Source organism: Heterocephalus glaber, unplaced genomic scaffold (assembly GCF_053883595.1).
Source record: "Heterocephalus glaber isolate CG9 unplaced genomic scaffold, H.glaber_assembly_v1.0 deba00001561, whole genome shotgun sequence".
Lineage (NCBI taxonomy): Eukaryota > Metazoa > Chordata > Mammalia > Rodentia > Bathyergidae > Heterocephalus > Heterocephalus glaber.
In genome coordinates, this window is record NW_028258349.1 from 10,430,919 (window position 1) to 10,447,054 (window position 16,136).

The 16,136-nt window shown below is 54.3% G+C and overlaps 1 protein-coding gene across 12 annotated transcripts; it reads right to left on the reverse strand.

Annotated features, from left to right (window-relative positions):
• Window positions 1–666: 666 nt before the first annotated feature.
• On the reverse strand, window positions 667–15,740 carry Mag (myelin associated glycoprotein). Of its 12 annotated transcripts, none has more exons than XM_087191061.1 (12): window positions 14,680–14,756; window positions 12,828–12,887; window positions 12,330–12,402; window positions 11,824–12,192; window positions 10,222–10,518; window positions 9,802–10,059; window positions 7,979–8,239; window positions 3,120–3,407; window positions 2,662–2,758; window positions 2,094–2,193; window positions 1,809–1,853; window positions 667–1,183 (listed from the first exon to the last, which is right to left on the reverse strand). In XM_087191061.1, exons 3-11 carry the CDS (start codon window positions 12,373–12,375, stop codon window positions 1,821–1,823), a joined length of 1,749 nt encoding a protein of 582 aa, XP_087047187.1. In that variant the 5' UTR covers window positions 12,376–12,402; window positions 12,828–12,887; window positions 14,680–14,756; the 3' UTR covers window positions 667–1,183; window positions 1,809–1,820. The 12 variants fall into 12 exon arrangements, with proteins under 12 accessions (XP_087047187.1, XP_087047186.1, XP_004858887.1 ...); XM_087191060.1 differs by having other exon boundaries at window positions 14,583–14,726; XM_004858830.3 differs by lacking the exon at window positions 12,828–12,887 and having other exon boundaries at window positions 14,680–14,765.
• Window positions 15,741–16,136: the final 396 nt, after the last annotated feature.

Consider the following 16,136-nt stretch of genomic DNA (forward strand, 5'->3'; position numbering starts at 1 on the left):
AGGTCTAAAGATTCCATTGTTTAGTGTCAGGATCTTGGCAAAATCACCTGGCTTCTCAGATCCCCAGTATTCTCATCTTCACAGCTTTGTTCTGGGGTCCCTTCTCAGGACAGCCTGAGCTTCCTGAAGAGGCTCATTGTACAGCTGGTCCCTTACATCTGTTTAGAAGGCTGGAGTGGCAGAGCCCAGCATGCATGTGAGGGGTGGCATTCTAGGCTACAGAGGCTCGTGGACATGTGGATCTGTTAGTCCCACTTGACCTGCACAGGCCAGAAGGTCATGTCAGAAAGCAGACCCAGGCGGGTGTGGACAACAGAGTGGTGGGGACTGGGGCAAGTGGGAAGCGTGTGCCCTTCAGAAGGGACAGTCTGCCCCCTTCACTGAGTCTCCTGCAAGTGTGGGCCTGGTGTTGTCAGAATGCCTGGCTGTAGCTGAAGTAGGAATGAGGGTTGTGCGAAATCACCCAGAAACCAGACCGAGCCAAGCCTGCAGCTGCCAGAGAAGGGACTACTTAATGGTGGTTGACTCAGGCTCAAGTTCAGAATCCCTGGGCTCTCGCCCCCGTAGAGGGCCTAGCAGAGAAGGAGGTGAATCCCTGGGATCACTCCAGAAACAGCGGGATGGCAGACTCCCCAAAGACCCAACAGAAACCATCTGGATCTAGACTGGTATTTAGCATCAGGACATTTATTTCATGTCCCTATTGTACACATCGTGGGGCCAGGGGCAGGGGCAGGAGGCCAGGCAGGGGGTAGCAATAAATAACACGGACAGACAAAGCTCCCCCAAGACATGTGAGGTTAAAGGATGGTGGAGGGGAGCCAAAATGTGGGGGTGGGAGTGCAGTGGGGAGGGGCAGCTGGGAAGGAGAGGGAGGCCAGGCCCCAGGACCTCACTGTCCCCTGCCCCGTCCCCTTCTGTCCCAGCCCCCACCACTTTGAGGAGGAAGGGAGCCCGCAGCCAGTGAGGGCCAGTGAGGGTCCTGAGGGGGGAGGCCACGTGGGCTGCCCCTGCTCCCTCACTTGACGCGGATTTCAGCATACTCAGCTAACTCCTCTGTCAGGGTATAGCTGTCCTTGGTGGGTCGTTTTCCCAGGTCTGAGTGGGAATAACTCAGGTCCAGCTCCGGGGGTTCCGCGCAAAGGCCCAGCAGCCTCCTCTCAGATCCCAGGCGCCTCTCACTCTGTGGAGGGGAAGGCAACTCATTAGCAGAATCCTCTCCCCAACTTTCTCCATGCAAACACGGGAATGCTTACGTCCCCATCACCCTAGAGCTCAGCCCTAAAGTGCTGGGCAAGTGCCTCTCTTGAGGATCTCCATCCCCGAACACCCCAAGGTCACTACTGCATTTCACTCTGGGGCCTTTGCTGATGCTGATGCCCCAACTCCACAACCTCCTCATCGCGGAGCTTGAAATCTGCCTACAAAGTCCCCTCCTTCATGATGCTTGCTTCAACATAGGAATGTTAGGGGTGCACGGGGCAACCCGGAGCACCTGCCCTACTCAGTCTCCAAGGTCAGATCTTTCCAAAAGCTTGCAAATGCCTGCTTCGGTAAGCCCTTCCCCTCCTCAGTCTGGGAGACCCTGTAGGTGCTGCCTTGGCTTCCCCACCATGCTTCACACCCCTCCCCACCTTACAGGTGCTTAGACACACGCACACAGAACGAGGACCAGAGACAGCAGAAGCAGCAACGGGACAGACTTAACAAGAGACCGTCTCGGACGCCTGACGAGGACGCACACACGGACACCACCCCAAGGCCCAGTGCAGGCCTGGAGGCAGGCACACTGAGGCCCCAGAACCTACCTCCTGGGGCTCTCAGGGACATTCCAGGGCAGAGACCTCTCTGGACTATTGGAGAAGGAAATGCAGTCACAGACACAGGCGGGAAGGGTGAGGGCCCTACCCCCACGCTCCCCCATAACCTCGGCCTGGCACCTCCCCGCCGGTCTCCAGGGACAACCCAGCCCTCCACAGTTCCTTCCTGACCTCCCCCTCTGCCCCTTGGCCTCACAGTCCCTGACCAGGACCTCAGCATCCCTGGCACCCGGCTCCCTGGCTACCCTGGAGCCGTGGGACCCTGGTCCTCACCTCATACTTCTCTGGTGTCCCAGAGATGTGGAAGTCGCTGCTGTACAGGACGTGGGGGTTGTCCCCTGCCGAGAAGCTGGGGCTCTCTGTCACATTCTTTCTGCAGGGCAGGACACATCAGTCCCGGCGGGACTCTCGGGTCTCCCTCTCCCACCCCTTCTGCATGCTCTGTCTACCTTGGACTTTGGCCCCAGGAACCTGGAGTGGCTCTCACCCCTCTCTCTAAGACAGCAAACGCACTCTTCAGGATGACTAGCCTCACTGTATCCCCGGCTGTCCACCCCTCTCCGCCTCCAGGTTTCCTGCCCTGGCTGAAGATGGGCAAAGTCACGTTCCTGGAGGCAGGGAGGCCGGAGCACAGAGTGCGGGCAAACAGATCACCAATGGCCCCAAAGGGCTCAGCCAGGCCCTCCCATGCACCCAACCAACAGTGGCACAAGGCCCATCTCCTGTCCAGAGGAACATTCTCAGAGCAGAATCTGTCCTCGCCACACTGCTCTCTCTTGCCACCTTCCCCCACACCTCTGGGAGCCTCCCCATCCCCAGCTCAGCCCAGGCAGACACTCACTTTCTTCGTGTCTGGGTGATGTAGCAGACGATGGCAATGAGGATGGCAAAGGCAACCACAGCTCCCACAGGCCCAATCTTGGCCCACATCAGTCGGTCTGAGGACAGAGAGGACCCAGGTGCCTCAGGGCTGCTGCTCAGGGAGCAAGACACCTGGGTTCTCAGGAGACAGGCCAGGGTGAGAGTCTGACATTTGCACAGCCGGCATATCCTTGCCCTGACTGGCGAACATGGAAGCTCCTGGTTGAACACGGAAGCTCTTGGTTGAACATGGGCACCATCCCTAGCTACTGGGGGGCCCCGAGTGGACTGAGGAAGAGCAGGCAAACTCAGGCAGTCCCCCATCACCAGCTACAGAGGGTCTTCTGCTACTTGGTCAATCTGCACAGCTGCCCCAGGCTCAGGATCCAAGGGGGCCCCTCCTTCCCTCAGCCCCCACCCCAAGGCCATTGTACTCACGAGCTCCCTGGAAGGGCAGTTCCAGGCTCTTGGTGCCATACGGGTTCCTGGAGGTGCAGATGACGCGGGGTGGGGCCTGGGCCTGTCCCCTCAGTGTGAGGATGCTAGTGAGCAGGAGGCCACTGCGCTCTGAGTACACGAACTCTCGCTCTGTCTCATTCACCGTCACATTGCGTGATGGGAGCTCGAAGGCCACCGATGGCTCAGGGTTGGATTTCACCACGCACAGACACTGCATTGTGTCACGGGCTGCAGCACAGTGTGACTCCAGGAGGATCATGGGGGCAACTGCAAGGTCAAGACCAAGACAGTGGGCTGGAGGCAGCTGAGGCTGAGCTGCAGGGGACTCGTTGGCAGGGCACACAGTCAGGGTGGCCAAGGGTGGGGATGGTGGCTATGTGTAGGATCCCCAGTTCCCGTGCTTTTTTCTCTGTCCTGATGGAGAAACGAGGAATGCCTTGACTACTCTGTGACCTGGCCAGCTACATGTTTTCCCTGCAAGATTGAACGCTGGACAGGGTCTTGAACATTCCCAGGCACTGATAAAGGTGTTTAGGTTATTCCCCAAAACACTGCAAAAACCACCGGCCCTGGCCCTGAGCCACAGTGAAGGCACCATGGCTCCTGCCCTCCATCTGTCTGTAAGTTCCCCTAATAAATGCTTTTTTTTTTTTTTTTTTTTTAGTATTGAACCAAGGGTCTTCAGTGAACTACATCCCAGCCCTGTTTATTTATTTACTTACTTATTTACTTATTTATTTTTATTTTGAGACAGGTTCTCACTAAGTTTGTAAATTGTCCAGACGGGGGTTGAACTTGTGATCCTCCTGCCTCAGCCTTCTAAAGTGGTGGGATTACAGGTGTGCACCACCACTCCCAGCTCTAATAAATACTTTGGACTGGACCACCCTGGTCTCCAGAGCTCCTTTTTTTTGGAATCCTACCTGGCCCTAGCGTGGGAAGGTTTCAGGTGCTCCCTTGTGGGAAACTCTCCTGCTGCTGCTTTTGGGGCAACTCCAGCCTCAAATTGAGCCAGAACAGAACACTATGTCACAGAGGCGAGTTTCACTTTCCCTCTGGATCATCTCTAACTTTGTTCACCTCGTTAAATGTAAGTCAGGGCACTCTCTGCTTAAAGCCCTCCTCTAGCTGCTCCCTAGGGCACTTAGAATAAAATCTAAATTCTCTCTCCTCTCCCCCTGGTTCCTTCCTTTCCAGCTGTACTGGCCTCCTTGCTATTTCTCAGGCTCATGGATTTTCTTCCCACCCTAGAGGCTGAGAACTCCTCCTTCCTCCTGCAACACTCCTTTGGGTACCTGCCTAACCCCCTCCCTCTCTCCTTTCCTCCACAGGAAGGTCTCTACCCAGGTGACATCTCTGACCTCCACAGAAACCACCTCGCTTCACGCCTCACTCACTCCCTGCCTGGGTTTTCTCCCAAGTGCTTATCCCCACCCAGGTTATACACTGACACGGTTGGTCCCTCATTTCTGTCAAGGTGGAGCCTTGCTCCATCTCTGCTCTGTTCCCCACACTTGGGATGAACTATTGGATTCTCATGGCTGCAGGGTCTCACCCACAGACCCAGCCTGCTGCCTCCTTCCAATACCCGCCCTCCCCCTTCAGTCCACTGCAGATGCACCCCATATGTTTCTTCTGGAGGGCGGCTTGAATCCTGGTCCTCCCTGCCCCATGGGACTCCCACTGCCACCAGCACCAAACACTACCCTCCACCTATGGTCACACTGTTGAGCGTTGCTTTGCTATCATTTAATTGCTAAAACAGTACTGGGATGTTTCTTCTTTCATTTTCCAAAAGATGAGATTATATTAAAATGTCAAATGTTGCTTCTTAAACTATATTCTTTATCCCTTCTGGAGAGTCCAGCACCCTTCTCTGCCTGCCCTGGACTGAGCACTGTATCTCCAATAGTTCTAACCTGAATCTATTTACAAAGCTCCTCGGCCTACTCACTCCACCTATTTTCAATTTCCAGAAAAAATGAATGTGTATGAACAGCAATGGGCCAGGAAGTCACATGAGCAGATATATTCATGCCAGCAACGATTCCAGTTGGAAGCTCAGTGCATACATTTCTAAGTCTACTAAATAAAAAAATGACAGGCCCTAAATGCTGTTTAGACAAATGTGCACTATACTTACTGTACTGTCGATCAATCAATCAATCAACACACCTCAAACCAAACTAATACAACAAATGTGAACCAACAGAAATTGAACCTGGTCAAAACCCCTCCACTCAAGAGAGCCCAGGTGGCACTCTGGTGACAAGTGTCCGCCCTGAACGATGTGTGGGTGGTGATGCCAACACCCTACCGGTGCCTGTGCCTGGTATCTGTGCAGCCTTATGGGCAACCTAGAGAGCTATGAAGCCCTGACAATGCTAGGTGAACCTCTAGAGGCACAAAGGATAAGGGCTTTGAGTGCCAGCTCTGCCATCTACTGGCTGGGTGAGGCCACTCGGTTTCCCTGCACTTTGACATCTGTACAAACAGAGGTTGTAGTCTTTAACTTAGAAGGGGCCACAGGAAGTCAGGCTCAGGAGGGCATTGTGAGCACTTAGCACCCACCTGGGTGCTTATGGTTAGGGAGACAGAAACATCCTCAAAGAAAGCCTTAGTCCTCACAACCATCCTGCTGATGAGACACTGTGTCACATCCTTTTTCATAGGAGAGAACTGAGGCTCAGCCAAAGATAGGTCACTTGCCTGGGATTTTAGCAAGAAGGGGACAGAGAGAAAAAAAAAAAAAAAAAGAAGGGGACAGAGCTGGGATTCTGACCCAGTCCTGCTCAGTTCCTTCTCAGTTAAGGGTAATGGACAGCAGTAACACTTCAGTTTCCTTCTATCAAATGGGGTGCCCTCTCCCCAGTCATGTAGCTGTGAGAACAAAGTAAGTCAGTCCAGACACCATGCTAGACTAGTTCCCTGCACGTCACCAGGAAGGGTGACTGGCTTCTGGGTGCCCCACTTCATGCTGGACCCTGTGCTTAGCAGGACAGGGGTCCCTGCTCAATGGAAAGCCCTCAGAAGTCTGGAACAGTTCCTGATCTGACCACCCTACCTAGCTCCATGGCTTCAGGGAATTCTGACCTTTCATTTTCTTCTCAGTTAAAGGAGATGATGATGACAAACAGCAATCACAAGGAGAGGGCAAGATAACACATGCAGAAGATTGGATTCGATGCCTGGCCCAGGGCAGGCCCAGAAGTGGTGTTGCTGACCTGCTCTTATGACACAGGAGGATGTGAGACTCTCCTGGAAAGAGAGGTGGGGTGGTGGTGTATGTACATTTTGGGGTGCCCCTCAGACTCTCAGGAGGTCCTCTGACTCTTTTTTTGGTACCGGGGATCCGGCAGAACCACTGAGCTAAATCCCCCAGCCCCTACTCTGACTCTTAAACCTAAGCCAGCCACGTTGGTGTACACCTGTAACCCAAGCCCTCTAGGAGGCTGAGGCAGGAGGACCACAAGTTCGAGCCCAGCCACAGCAACATAGCAGCTTAACAAAACTCTGTCTCAAAATTTTAAAAAGGTGGGAGTGTAGCTCAGTGTGAAAACTGCAAAACAAAAGAAAATAATAACCAAAGAATTACTGGTTTGGGGAGTAACCGAGGGAAGGGTACAGCAGAGTGGGGAAGGGTGCAGCCCAGGAGAGCAGGTATGAAGAAAGCAGAGTACTATACACCATGATCATTGGAGGCTGTGAAGGGGTAGAGGCGAGGAGGGATGATGCCCATAGTCAGTAGATCAGCAGAAAAGCAGGTAGCCCACCATGGCTTGGCCGTGCAAAATGGCACTCCAGGAACAATCTGCACTGGCCGTGTCCTGATTACTGCCGTGTCCAGAGTCCCGAGCATGAGCCGTGCACCAAACGCTTATGCATTGATCTCTGAACTTTCTGGCAAACCATGATGGGGGCTGTGGTAGACAGAGTAACTGAGGCCCAAGAGGTCAAGTTTGAGACTAATGCCAGAGCTGGGCAGAGCTAAGGAGGAAGCAGGGGAAACGAAAGTGCAGAAGGAATATTCGAGAAGGAGTTGCTTGAGAAAAAGGAGTGGAAATGTGACTTGGCTGCTATAACCTAGAGTGACGGCCATGAGGGGAGGGTGAGGTGGGGTGGAGGGCGCTGCCCATATAAGGGAGGTCAAAAGAGGTGCTGGTCTGCAGGGAATGATGGGTGGCATGGCCAAGACAGAAGCCTCCTACAGGCACCCATCACTTCTCTCTAGCTGTCCTCGGTCTGTTAACAAGCTTGGTGTCTTCTCCCTGCCACAGAATCGCACAGCCCTTTGTACACAATGAATGACTGCTCAGTCAATGTTTCCTGATGTTATAACACAAAATGAGGTCATCTCTGGGCAGTATAGAAGTGTGGAACCAGATCACTTGCATCTGAATCTCAAATTCTGCCATTTCTTAGTCGTGTGACCTTGGGCGAATGGCATAAACTCTCTGGACCTTGGTTTCCTCCTCTGTAGACTAGGCACCACTAATAGGACCTCTTTCATGCAGACGTCATGAGGAAGGGATGAATGGGTCCCTGTACAGTGCTTCCAACAGTGCTTGCTAAATAGCAGTGCTTCACGAGGTTAGATTTTAGAGTCACTGTTTTAGTTAGTGGAGAGGGCAGGTCATCACAGGATCCTGGGATCTCCTTGGCCAAAAGCTGATCCCAGGAAGCAGAAACAGTATTCTCAGAGGGGATTGGTATTTTCTTCCTGTGGATTCAGCTTCCCTGCCATTCCATCCTTGTCTGCTGGTGAAAACAGGCAAAGCTGTGACCTAGGTGTCCCATACCAGTCCCTCTGGCACCAATGAGAAGGGGTGGGTACTCACATTCCACGGACACATTGAAGACTGTGGTCTTCTGGCCGTACTGGTTCTCAGCCACACACAAGTACTCCCCGTCATCCTCGGGTGTGACTGCCGGCAGCTCCAGCTGCAGCTCACTCTCATAGATGACCGTGGCCAGGATCTGATTCTCCTTGAAGATGGTGAGAATAGGGTCTGGTTTGCTCTGTGTGGAGCACAGGATGGAGACTGTCTCCCCCTCCACAGCTACCATTGTTCCATTCACTGTCGGCTTCCAGGGTGCATCTGAAGGACAGGACAAGTGACTGTTGGTCAGAAACCAGGTGGTGTTGCTGCCTCTGCCAGCCAACACCCACCCCTAAATGTGATCCCTGACACCCCAAACCTGTACACACGTTCAGGATGGCTCAGGTGACCCCAGTTCTGGGTGCCTTGTTTATGTGAATACTGATTCTGAAGCCAGAATCTTCGGATCTGGAGCTATGTACCCCTTCCCAGCTGGGTATGGATCCATGTCTTGACCAGAGAGACTCAGTTTTCTCATCTAGAAAGTGGGCTTAATGATAATTCTAATCTCATTGAGCATTCACTGAGAATCTGCTGAGTAATAGGTACTGTTCTAGCTTAAATAAGGGCCATGTGAGCAGATAATAAATAAATAAAATATATTTGCAAAGTGGGGATAAGTACTGTGGAGAAAAAGAAAGGGTTGGAAGGAGCAATCAGGGGAGAATTAGTTTTAAACAGGATGGTAAGGGCAGGCTTCCAGGAGGCCAGGAGCTGGGCAGGGAATGTCTGGGGGGAAGAGCATACGGATAAAGCCCTCAGAAATGCTGAGGAGACATTGGCTGTGGTTGTCATTATTATTCCCAGCTCTGGGCACTTTGCCTCAATAAGTAAGTAAGGATGGATGGACAGATGGATGGACAGATGGATGGCCTCTGCTTGGTTCCTGGCTAAGAGTCCAGTTCTGACAGCACCCCCAGCCTGTGTCCTGAGGTCTCCTTTACTCTCCTGACAGATTGACAACTGAGTGTGGTGGTACAAGTCTATAATCCCAGCAGTCTAGGAGGCTGCGGCAGGAGGACTGGCAAATTTGAGTCCAGCCTAGGCAACACAGTAACTTAGTAAGAGACTCTGTCTCAAAATAAAAATGTTTGAAAAGGGACTGAGGATGTAGCTCATGTGAAGGCCTTGGGTTCAATCACCCGTACTGGAGGGGGGGGGGCTGAGCTTTTTTTCTTTATTTCTGGTACTGGGGATCAAATCCAGAGGCATTCTACTACTGAACTACTGTGCTACAGTCCCAGCCCTTTTTATTATTTTTTTTTTTCACTTTGAGACACGATTTTGCTAAATTTCCCAAGCTGCCCTCAAACTTGGCGATCCTCTTGCTGCGGCCTCCTAAACACCTTGCCTAACACAACTGGGCTCATTTTAAAATGCAGATTCCTGGGCTGGGGTAACTCGGTGGTAAAGTGTGAGCTTTCCATCCCTAGCACCAGGGAAAAGAAGAAAAAGGAAGGAAACGGAGGGAGGAGGGGAGAAGGGAGAAGGAGGAAAGAAAGGAAGGCAGATTTCAGGGGCCAGGGCCAAATCTACTCTCGGACCAGCTAGGGGCAGAACCTGTATTTAATAAGCTTTCCTAAGTGGTGAGGACCAATTGTGTCTTCTAGTCTTGTCCTCTGCTGCAAAACAAGTGCGCACCAGATACCTGTGGCAGGAATGAAGAAACACGTTGACAGGCTCCTTCCCTTCCATCTTGTCCCCCATGGTGTTTATGGCAGGTCCCCTTTCCCTTTATCTGTCCCCTGCAGAGGTGTGTGGCATACAGGGCAGGGACTCACACATGACGCTGAGCTCCACGGTGCGGTTCTCCTGGCCATAGGAGTTCTCTGCCAGGCAGGCGTAGACTCCGTCCTCCACCGGGCTCACCTCCTCCAGCTCCAGGTACAGGCTCTCGGCCACCGCCTCCCGGAGCACCGTCCCATCCCGCATCCAGGTCAGCAGCGGCAGCGGGTTGCTGTCAGCCCCACAGACCAGGCTGACGTGGGTGCCCTCGATGGCCTCCACAGAAGAGTTCATCTCCACGATCACCGGGGGGTCTGAGGCCATGACACGGGTCAGTAGGAGGGCGATGCGGCAGACCGGCCCCGCCCCCGGCCCTCTCCGACCCCGCCCCAGCGCATCCAGACCCCGCCCGGTCCCGCCCTCAGCTCATCCTGGTCCCGGCCCGGCCACGCCTCCCGGCCCGCACCCTGGCTCACACTTGACATCCAGGCTGGCGTAGCCCTCGAACTGCAGGGTAGTGTTGGGGAAGGCGGCCTGGCAGCCCAGTCGTTGTCCATTGACCTCCCTAGTGGGCACGAAGTGCAACAGCGACACCTGCACCCAGGTACCCTCTTCCTCGCGCAGCCGACCCAGCACACTCGGCTCCCCCAGCTCCTCGTGGCCCAGCCAGGTCAGCTCAGGCCGCAGTTCCGGGCAGTTGTCTGGCACCATGCAGCTGATCTCCACTTCCTTCCCTGCCACCACCTCCGGGGGCACCACGATGTTGGGGGTGTCTATGTGAGGGGGAAAAAGAAGAGCTGAGGAGGCAGCATTGGGCTGCCAGGCACCTCCACCTTGTCCAAATCCATCCCTGGTACCTTGTCCCCTCCTGAGTGCCTGGACACTCAGTTCCCCACATCCTTCTCTTCTCTTGATTATCCTTCACCCAGAAGCCCTAGCACAAGTGATCAGGTGCAACAATAATGTGACCAACAACCTAGTGGCTCAGTGAGTGCTGGTGGGCTTAACCTGCCTGTCCTTCTAACATTGCTAAAGAGCGGGTGTGACTAGGATGCTCATTTTGCAAATGAGGAAACTGAGGCCATGTAGGCTTGGAACCTGTCACTCTGGCCCCAGCCTCTGTGCTGTGGACACTCTGTTATATTCCCTAAGAAATCTCCCTCCAGTGCTTGCTTTATTTTACCTGTGTGTGCGTGCGTGTGTGTGTGTGTGTGTGTGTGGTTTATGTATATGTGTGGCATATGTGTCAGTAGTTTGTGCGTTGTGTGATGTGTGTGTGTTGTGCTTGTGTGGTTTCTCTGTACACCCAGACTATAATCTGGTTCCTCTTTGAGGAAACTGAATCTGAGAGCTGCAATCAGCAGGGCCCCTAGAAATTAAGCAGTAGGAATATCTGCAGTCAGGCTCTGGGCTCTGTTTTGATAGCCAGAATTGCAGTGCATGGGCCTTGCACATGCTAGGCAAGTGTTCTACCACTGAGCCACATCCTGGCCCAGGATTTTTTTTTTTTAAACATAAATCAGCAGCCAATATTTAAGAATTAGGAGACTACACTGAAAAAAACCTCACAATTTGGGGTTCCTTCAAAATTCTGAATGCCTGACACCAATGACCCGGTGCTCTGACAGCCAGAGTTGGGTGCTATGTGCCAGGCACTGCCCAGAGCAACCATTCACTCATTGGCTCTAAGTGCTATTCTTATCTTCATTTAACAGAGGCCAAAGTCAAGGCCCTAGGAAGTTAAATAACTTGCTCAAGGTCATGTAGCTAATGCCGGGATCCAGAGGCTTTGCCCACAACACTGGGCACCACTGCTTTTAGCTCCAGATGTTTCCAGGAGAATAAAAGCAGTCATTTTCCTCTGAGGGCAGCAAAACTATTTGGGGCCCTTCTCTGCTCTATTCTATTATCTCCAAGGTCCATGGGGGCACTGAGGTTGCACCCCTAGCCATGTCACCCCTCCTGTGTCTGCCATCTGGACCTCCGGGGACAGGAGCAGAGCACAGACTGCCACACCCTGGCCCACCTCGGTGCTGCCATCACCCCCTCGCTGCCCACCCAGCCTCTGGGGAACTCACTGATGATGTCCAGGACGCTGTGCTCTGAGAAGGTGTACTGGTTGTAGCCGCCCAGGTCCCCTCGGAAGTAATACTTGCCGCCCAGTTCCGGGCTGAGGGTGCCAAGCAGGAGGGTGCAGTTTCGCAAGCCTAGGTCCCCCAGCAGGCGGCTGCGGCCCTGGAAGCTCTCGTGGACAACTTGAGTTCGAGACTTGAAGACCACCGGGGGGTAGTTCTTGGGGTAGGGGCTGTTGAAGTACCACACTCCGTGCACCACAGCTGGCCGGAGCTCATCAGGGAAGTCGAAGCGGCAGGGGATGGAGACGCACGTGCCCTCGAAGGCCGAGATGGATGAGGGCATCCAGGCACCCCAGTGACCTCCTCTGGAGGCTGTGGGCAACCAGGACCACCAAGGCTGAGAGATGTGCCCCACCTGATTATCCCCTCCAACTCCCATCACCTCCACTGGCCTAGGGGCCCTGGGACCAAGGCTTAGAACCCCCAGTACCCCTCACCATAGCCATTACCTGAAATCATAATCCAGAACATAGGCAGTGCTGTGAGGAATATCATTTTGTATAGCAAGTAAGCAAGCCGGAGCTGGACAGAAAGAGGAGCAGGTTAGAGGCCAGGGAAGTGAAAGGCGGAGCTTCCTGAAAGGCTTAGGAAGAGACCCTTGTGGAGCTTAGCTGCTGCTGCTCTCATTTATGATCACAAGCCTGTTTGTGACACTGGCCATATGCCAGGCTCAGTACCTTGGTCTACTATATTAACTCCTCTGATTTCTTTGAGGTAGGTGCAAACATTATTCTCATTTTATAGCTGAGGTCCAGAGAGAGCAAGTAAATTGCTCAAGGACACACAGCTGCTCTGTAGTCTTAGCCACCAAGCTGATAATAATCGCCACCAACATTATGCTCCTGGGGATCTGCAGGAACCAAGGACAGAGCCAAGGCTAGCCAGCAGCAGGAAATGGGAAGCAAGGGAAATCAGGAAGAAGGGGAAATTGGTACCCTGACCCTTACCTCGGTCTCCCTGAGTTGGGAATATCTTCCAGTGCCACTTGGGGCTGTTAGTCAGCCAACCTGGAAGGAGTCAGACAGGGCATGGGGCCCTGAGTCCTAAGTGTCCCTTCCTTTAGGTTGCCACTATGGGTTATGATTTGTGCTAAGGTTGTCCATGTGGTCTCTATTGCCCACGATGCCTGGGACTCTCCCACACAGCCACAAAGCTCCTCCATAGCACACACACACCCCCAGGTGGGATGTGGGGGAGCTATCAGGAGGGGATGGGGAGCAGTGGCGTCAAGTGGAAGGGCAGGGGGCATGGTGAGTGGGGTAAAGGAGCAGATGCCCCACGGCTGAGGCCTGGGGGTGGCAGGCAGGAACCCAACCTCATCAATGACTGGGTTTCACGACATCAGAATTCCCAACATGCCGAGTGAATTCCTGCCGCCCTCTCCTACCCCGCAGCCGGCCCCTGGTGTCCCAGCCCTCAGCAGAGGCTAGTGCCCAGTACAAAAGAACCCTGTTCCTCAAGGCGAGGGAGCCTCATCCTGGGGGCTCCTGGGGTAGGTGGGTTGTGAGAGGAGTCAGTGCTTCTGACCAGGCTCTGAGTGGGGCCAGGGAGGTCTCGGGGCCAGTGAGTCCTGATCTCCGGCTGCTCCTTCGGTTGCCTCAGGGTTGGAGCCAGGATTTCCAAGGGGCCAAATTTCCCAGCCTTTGCTGCCCTCTTCCCACGGACACAGATGCATGCACAGACGGAACATTGCAAACACTGGCATGAAATGTGACAGCCAGGAGCAGCTCACACAATAGAGACACTGAGGACACTACCAGCACCAAGCCTCTGTGTCCACAGAGCTGTGCTGCCACTTGCTCAGTCTCCCTCTTGTGCACCACAACCTGGGCAGACCTAGGCACGGCATTCAGGTGCACACCTGCTGCCTGTGAACCATGCTCACAAGACACCGGGACCTGCACATGCACCGTGAAGTGTAACTATGGACCCAGGCACAAGCCAGCAGACACATGGCAGATGTGGCCCTTGTACCTGCAATGGCAAAGCACAGGAGACAGATGCAGGTGAGGACCAGCCGCGCAGCCTGGGCAGACACGGGAAATAAGCATGTAGACCATGCGCTCTTACTGGGTTGGACAGAGGGTTAGGGTGGGGATCCAAACAATCTTGGCTATGACCATGGTCTGCAGCTCTCTAACAGGCCACAGTGCCTAAACATGTAGTCAGACTGTCTGCAGGGCTGAGCTGGCAAGCAGGGAGAGTAGGAAAAACGCATCTACAAAGATCCTTTACTGGAGTGTAATGAGAAAAGTTGAGAAACACTGATAGAGATTAGATTGCAAGGGAGGTGTGTACACACACACACACACACACACACACACACACACACACACTGTGCACTCAGGTGCCAGAATTTGCCTGTTCACAGCCCACTGCCCTCACCACCTCCCAGATTGCAACATGCAGGGGGCTGATCACCTGAGCATTCTGTTCTTTGCCAGCCCTAGACCACTGCCACTTCATCTGTTCCAAACTTAGGGGCCCCAGGAAAGTTGCTGCCACAGAACCTCCTACCATGAGGTGCACCAGAGGTGTGCCAAGGAGGGTCCCTTGCGCCTTCTTCCTGAGGTTTCTTCCCAAAGCCCCATCACTGTCCCCACCAGGGTCCCTGCCCATTTTACAGCAGTCCCAAGAAGTTCTGGGACCCATCCTAAATTAGGGTTATTTGCAGAGACCCTCCACCGTCCAGAGCCCCTCACCCCTTGCGCATGCTCTGAGCAACACTCAGCTTGTCCACTTGTCCCTCCAGGGTGCTCTGCCCTCCCGGTGCACGGTGCTCTCCACCTCTGTACTCACTCGGATGCTCTGGCTTCGGCACCCTCTGCTCCGACAGGCGGGCTCACAGTCCCCTGGCCTCCCAGGGTCTAGGCCCCCACTTCCCTCCCTCCCCTCCTCCTGGGTGCCAGGGGCCGCCTGCCTCCAGGGCCCAGCTCCTCCCTGCCCCCGGTGGGAGGGGGGCACAAAGGGGCCCTTGTCACCACGGGGCTTGGACTGGGCGGCCTGATGCCTGGGTTCTATGAGCTTCTTCCTGAAGGGGATGGGGGCTGCCTCACTCCTTCCCTCCTCCTCCATCACTGTAAACCCCAATTCCGGGCCCCTGGCAGGAATGGTGGCTAATCTCTCTGGAAGTCCCAAACTGTGGGACAGAAGATATCGTCCTCAGGGAATTGGTGGCAACATTACATGCGACCCTAATCCTGAGAAACAAGCAGAGGCCAGTTTGGGCAGGAGGAGGCAACAGCTGCTTCCCTACCTCGACTTCAGTGTCACCTCCATCTGCCATGTCTAGAATCACGGCCCCACCCCAGCCCACCCCCAGCTGTCTTGGTCTCTTTTCCTCCTGGCTCTTCTTGCTGTCCCAAATGACCTGATGTGTTAACTGCCTCCTCTCCTGAGAACACAACCCCCCGGGGACCAGGGCTTTATCTGTGTTATTCCATGTCTGTCCCTGCTTGTTAATACACATGGAGTGGGTGACCAAATGTGTTCCTTGAATACCCAGTGGTGGCACCTGTTGCTCCTCCTTCCTGGGAAGCTGTCCCCAACCCACCTCATGACCCACTCCACCCCTAGCCACAGCCTCTTTGCACTTGCTCTTGGATGTCACATCCTCAGCAGGCCTTCCTTACCTGCCCCTTGACTTAAATGATGTCCTTTCCTTCCTTGGAGTTCAGCCTGTTCCCTGATTCCTACCTTGCCTGGAGTCCTCAGAGTGCAGGGCTTTGGTCAAAATCCGTCTGTCTGTCCATGCACCCTTGGGTCCCTAGGGCAGTGCTTGATGCACAGGAGGCTGTCTGGCTCTCTGAGTGGGTGAGGACCCCCCGGGTGTAGATATGGTGCCCTTTCCCTTGGTGTGAACTCTGCGAGGTGGGTGGGGGTGCTGGGGATGGTGTGAGCATGAGCAGCAGTGCTTAGACATGAGAAGTTCAGCAGGCCGGAGCAAAGGGGAGGTGGGGGAGGGAGGGTCCTTTCTCCCAAGGGAGGACCCGGGTGAGGGGTGGGGAAATCCCTTGGGACCAGGGAGCAGAAGGCTGGGGGGGGGGAGTCCCGCCCCCACCTTGGGCTTCATGATGTCAGACTCTGCCCGTGCCTTTCCCAGTCTGGGACAATGGCCCATTGAAAGTGGGGTGCAGCTTGAACGCCTGGATCCTGGAGAAGAGAAAGGCCTGGTGCCTGGGCTTTGGGGCAGAACACAGAGATCCAGGGTAGTCTGTGTCTCAGCCTTGCATCCACACAAACCTGGCTGGGTGGTT

Excerpts from the sequence above, each read along its gene's own strand:
- Mag (XM_021239721.2), bottom strand. The coding sequence starts at position 12,375 with ATGATATTCCTCACAGCACTGCCTATGTTCTGGATTATGATTTCAG. Across the intron at positions 8,240-9,801 it reads CGTGGAGCTCAGCGTCATGT|ATGCACCCTGGAAGCCGACA; the intron begins GTGAGTCCCTGC and ends CCTGTCCTTCAG. Across the intron at positions 2,759-3,119 it reads ACTGCCCTTCCAGGGAGCTC|ACCGACTGATGTGGGCCAAG; the intron begins GTGAGTACAATG and ends CTCTGTCCTCAG.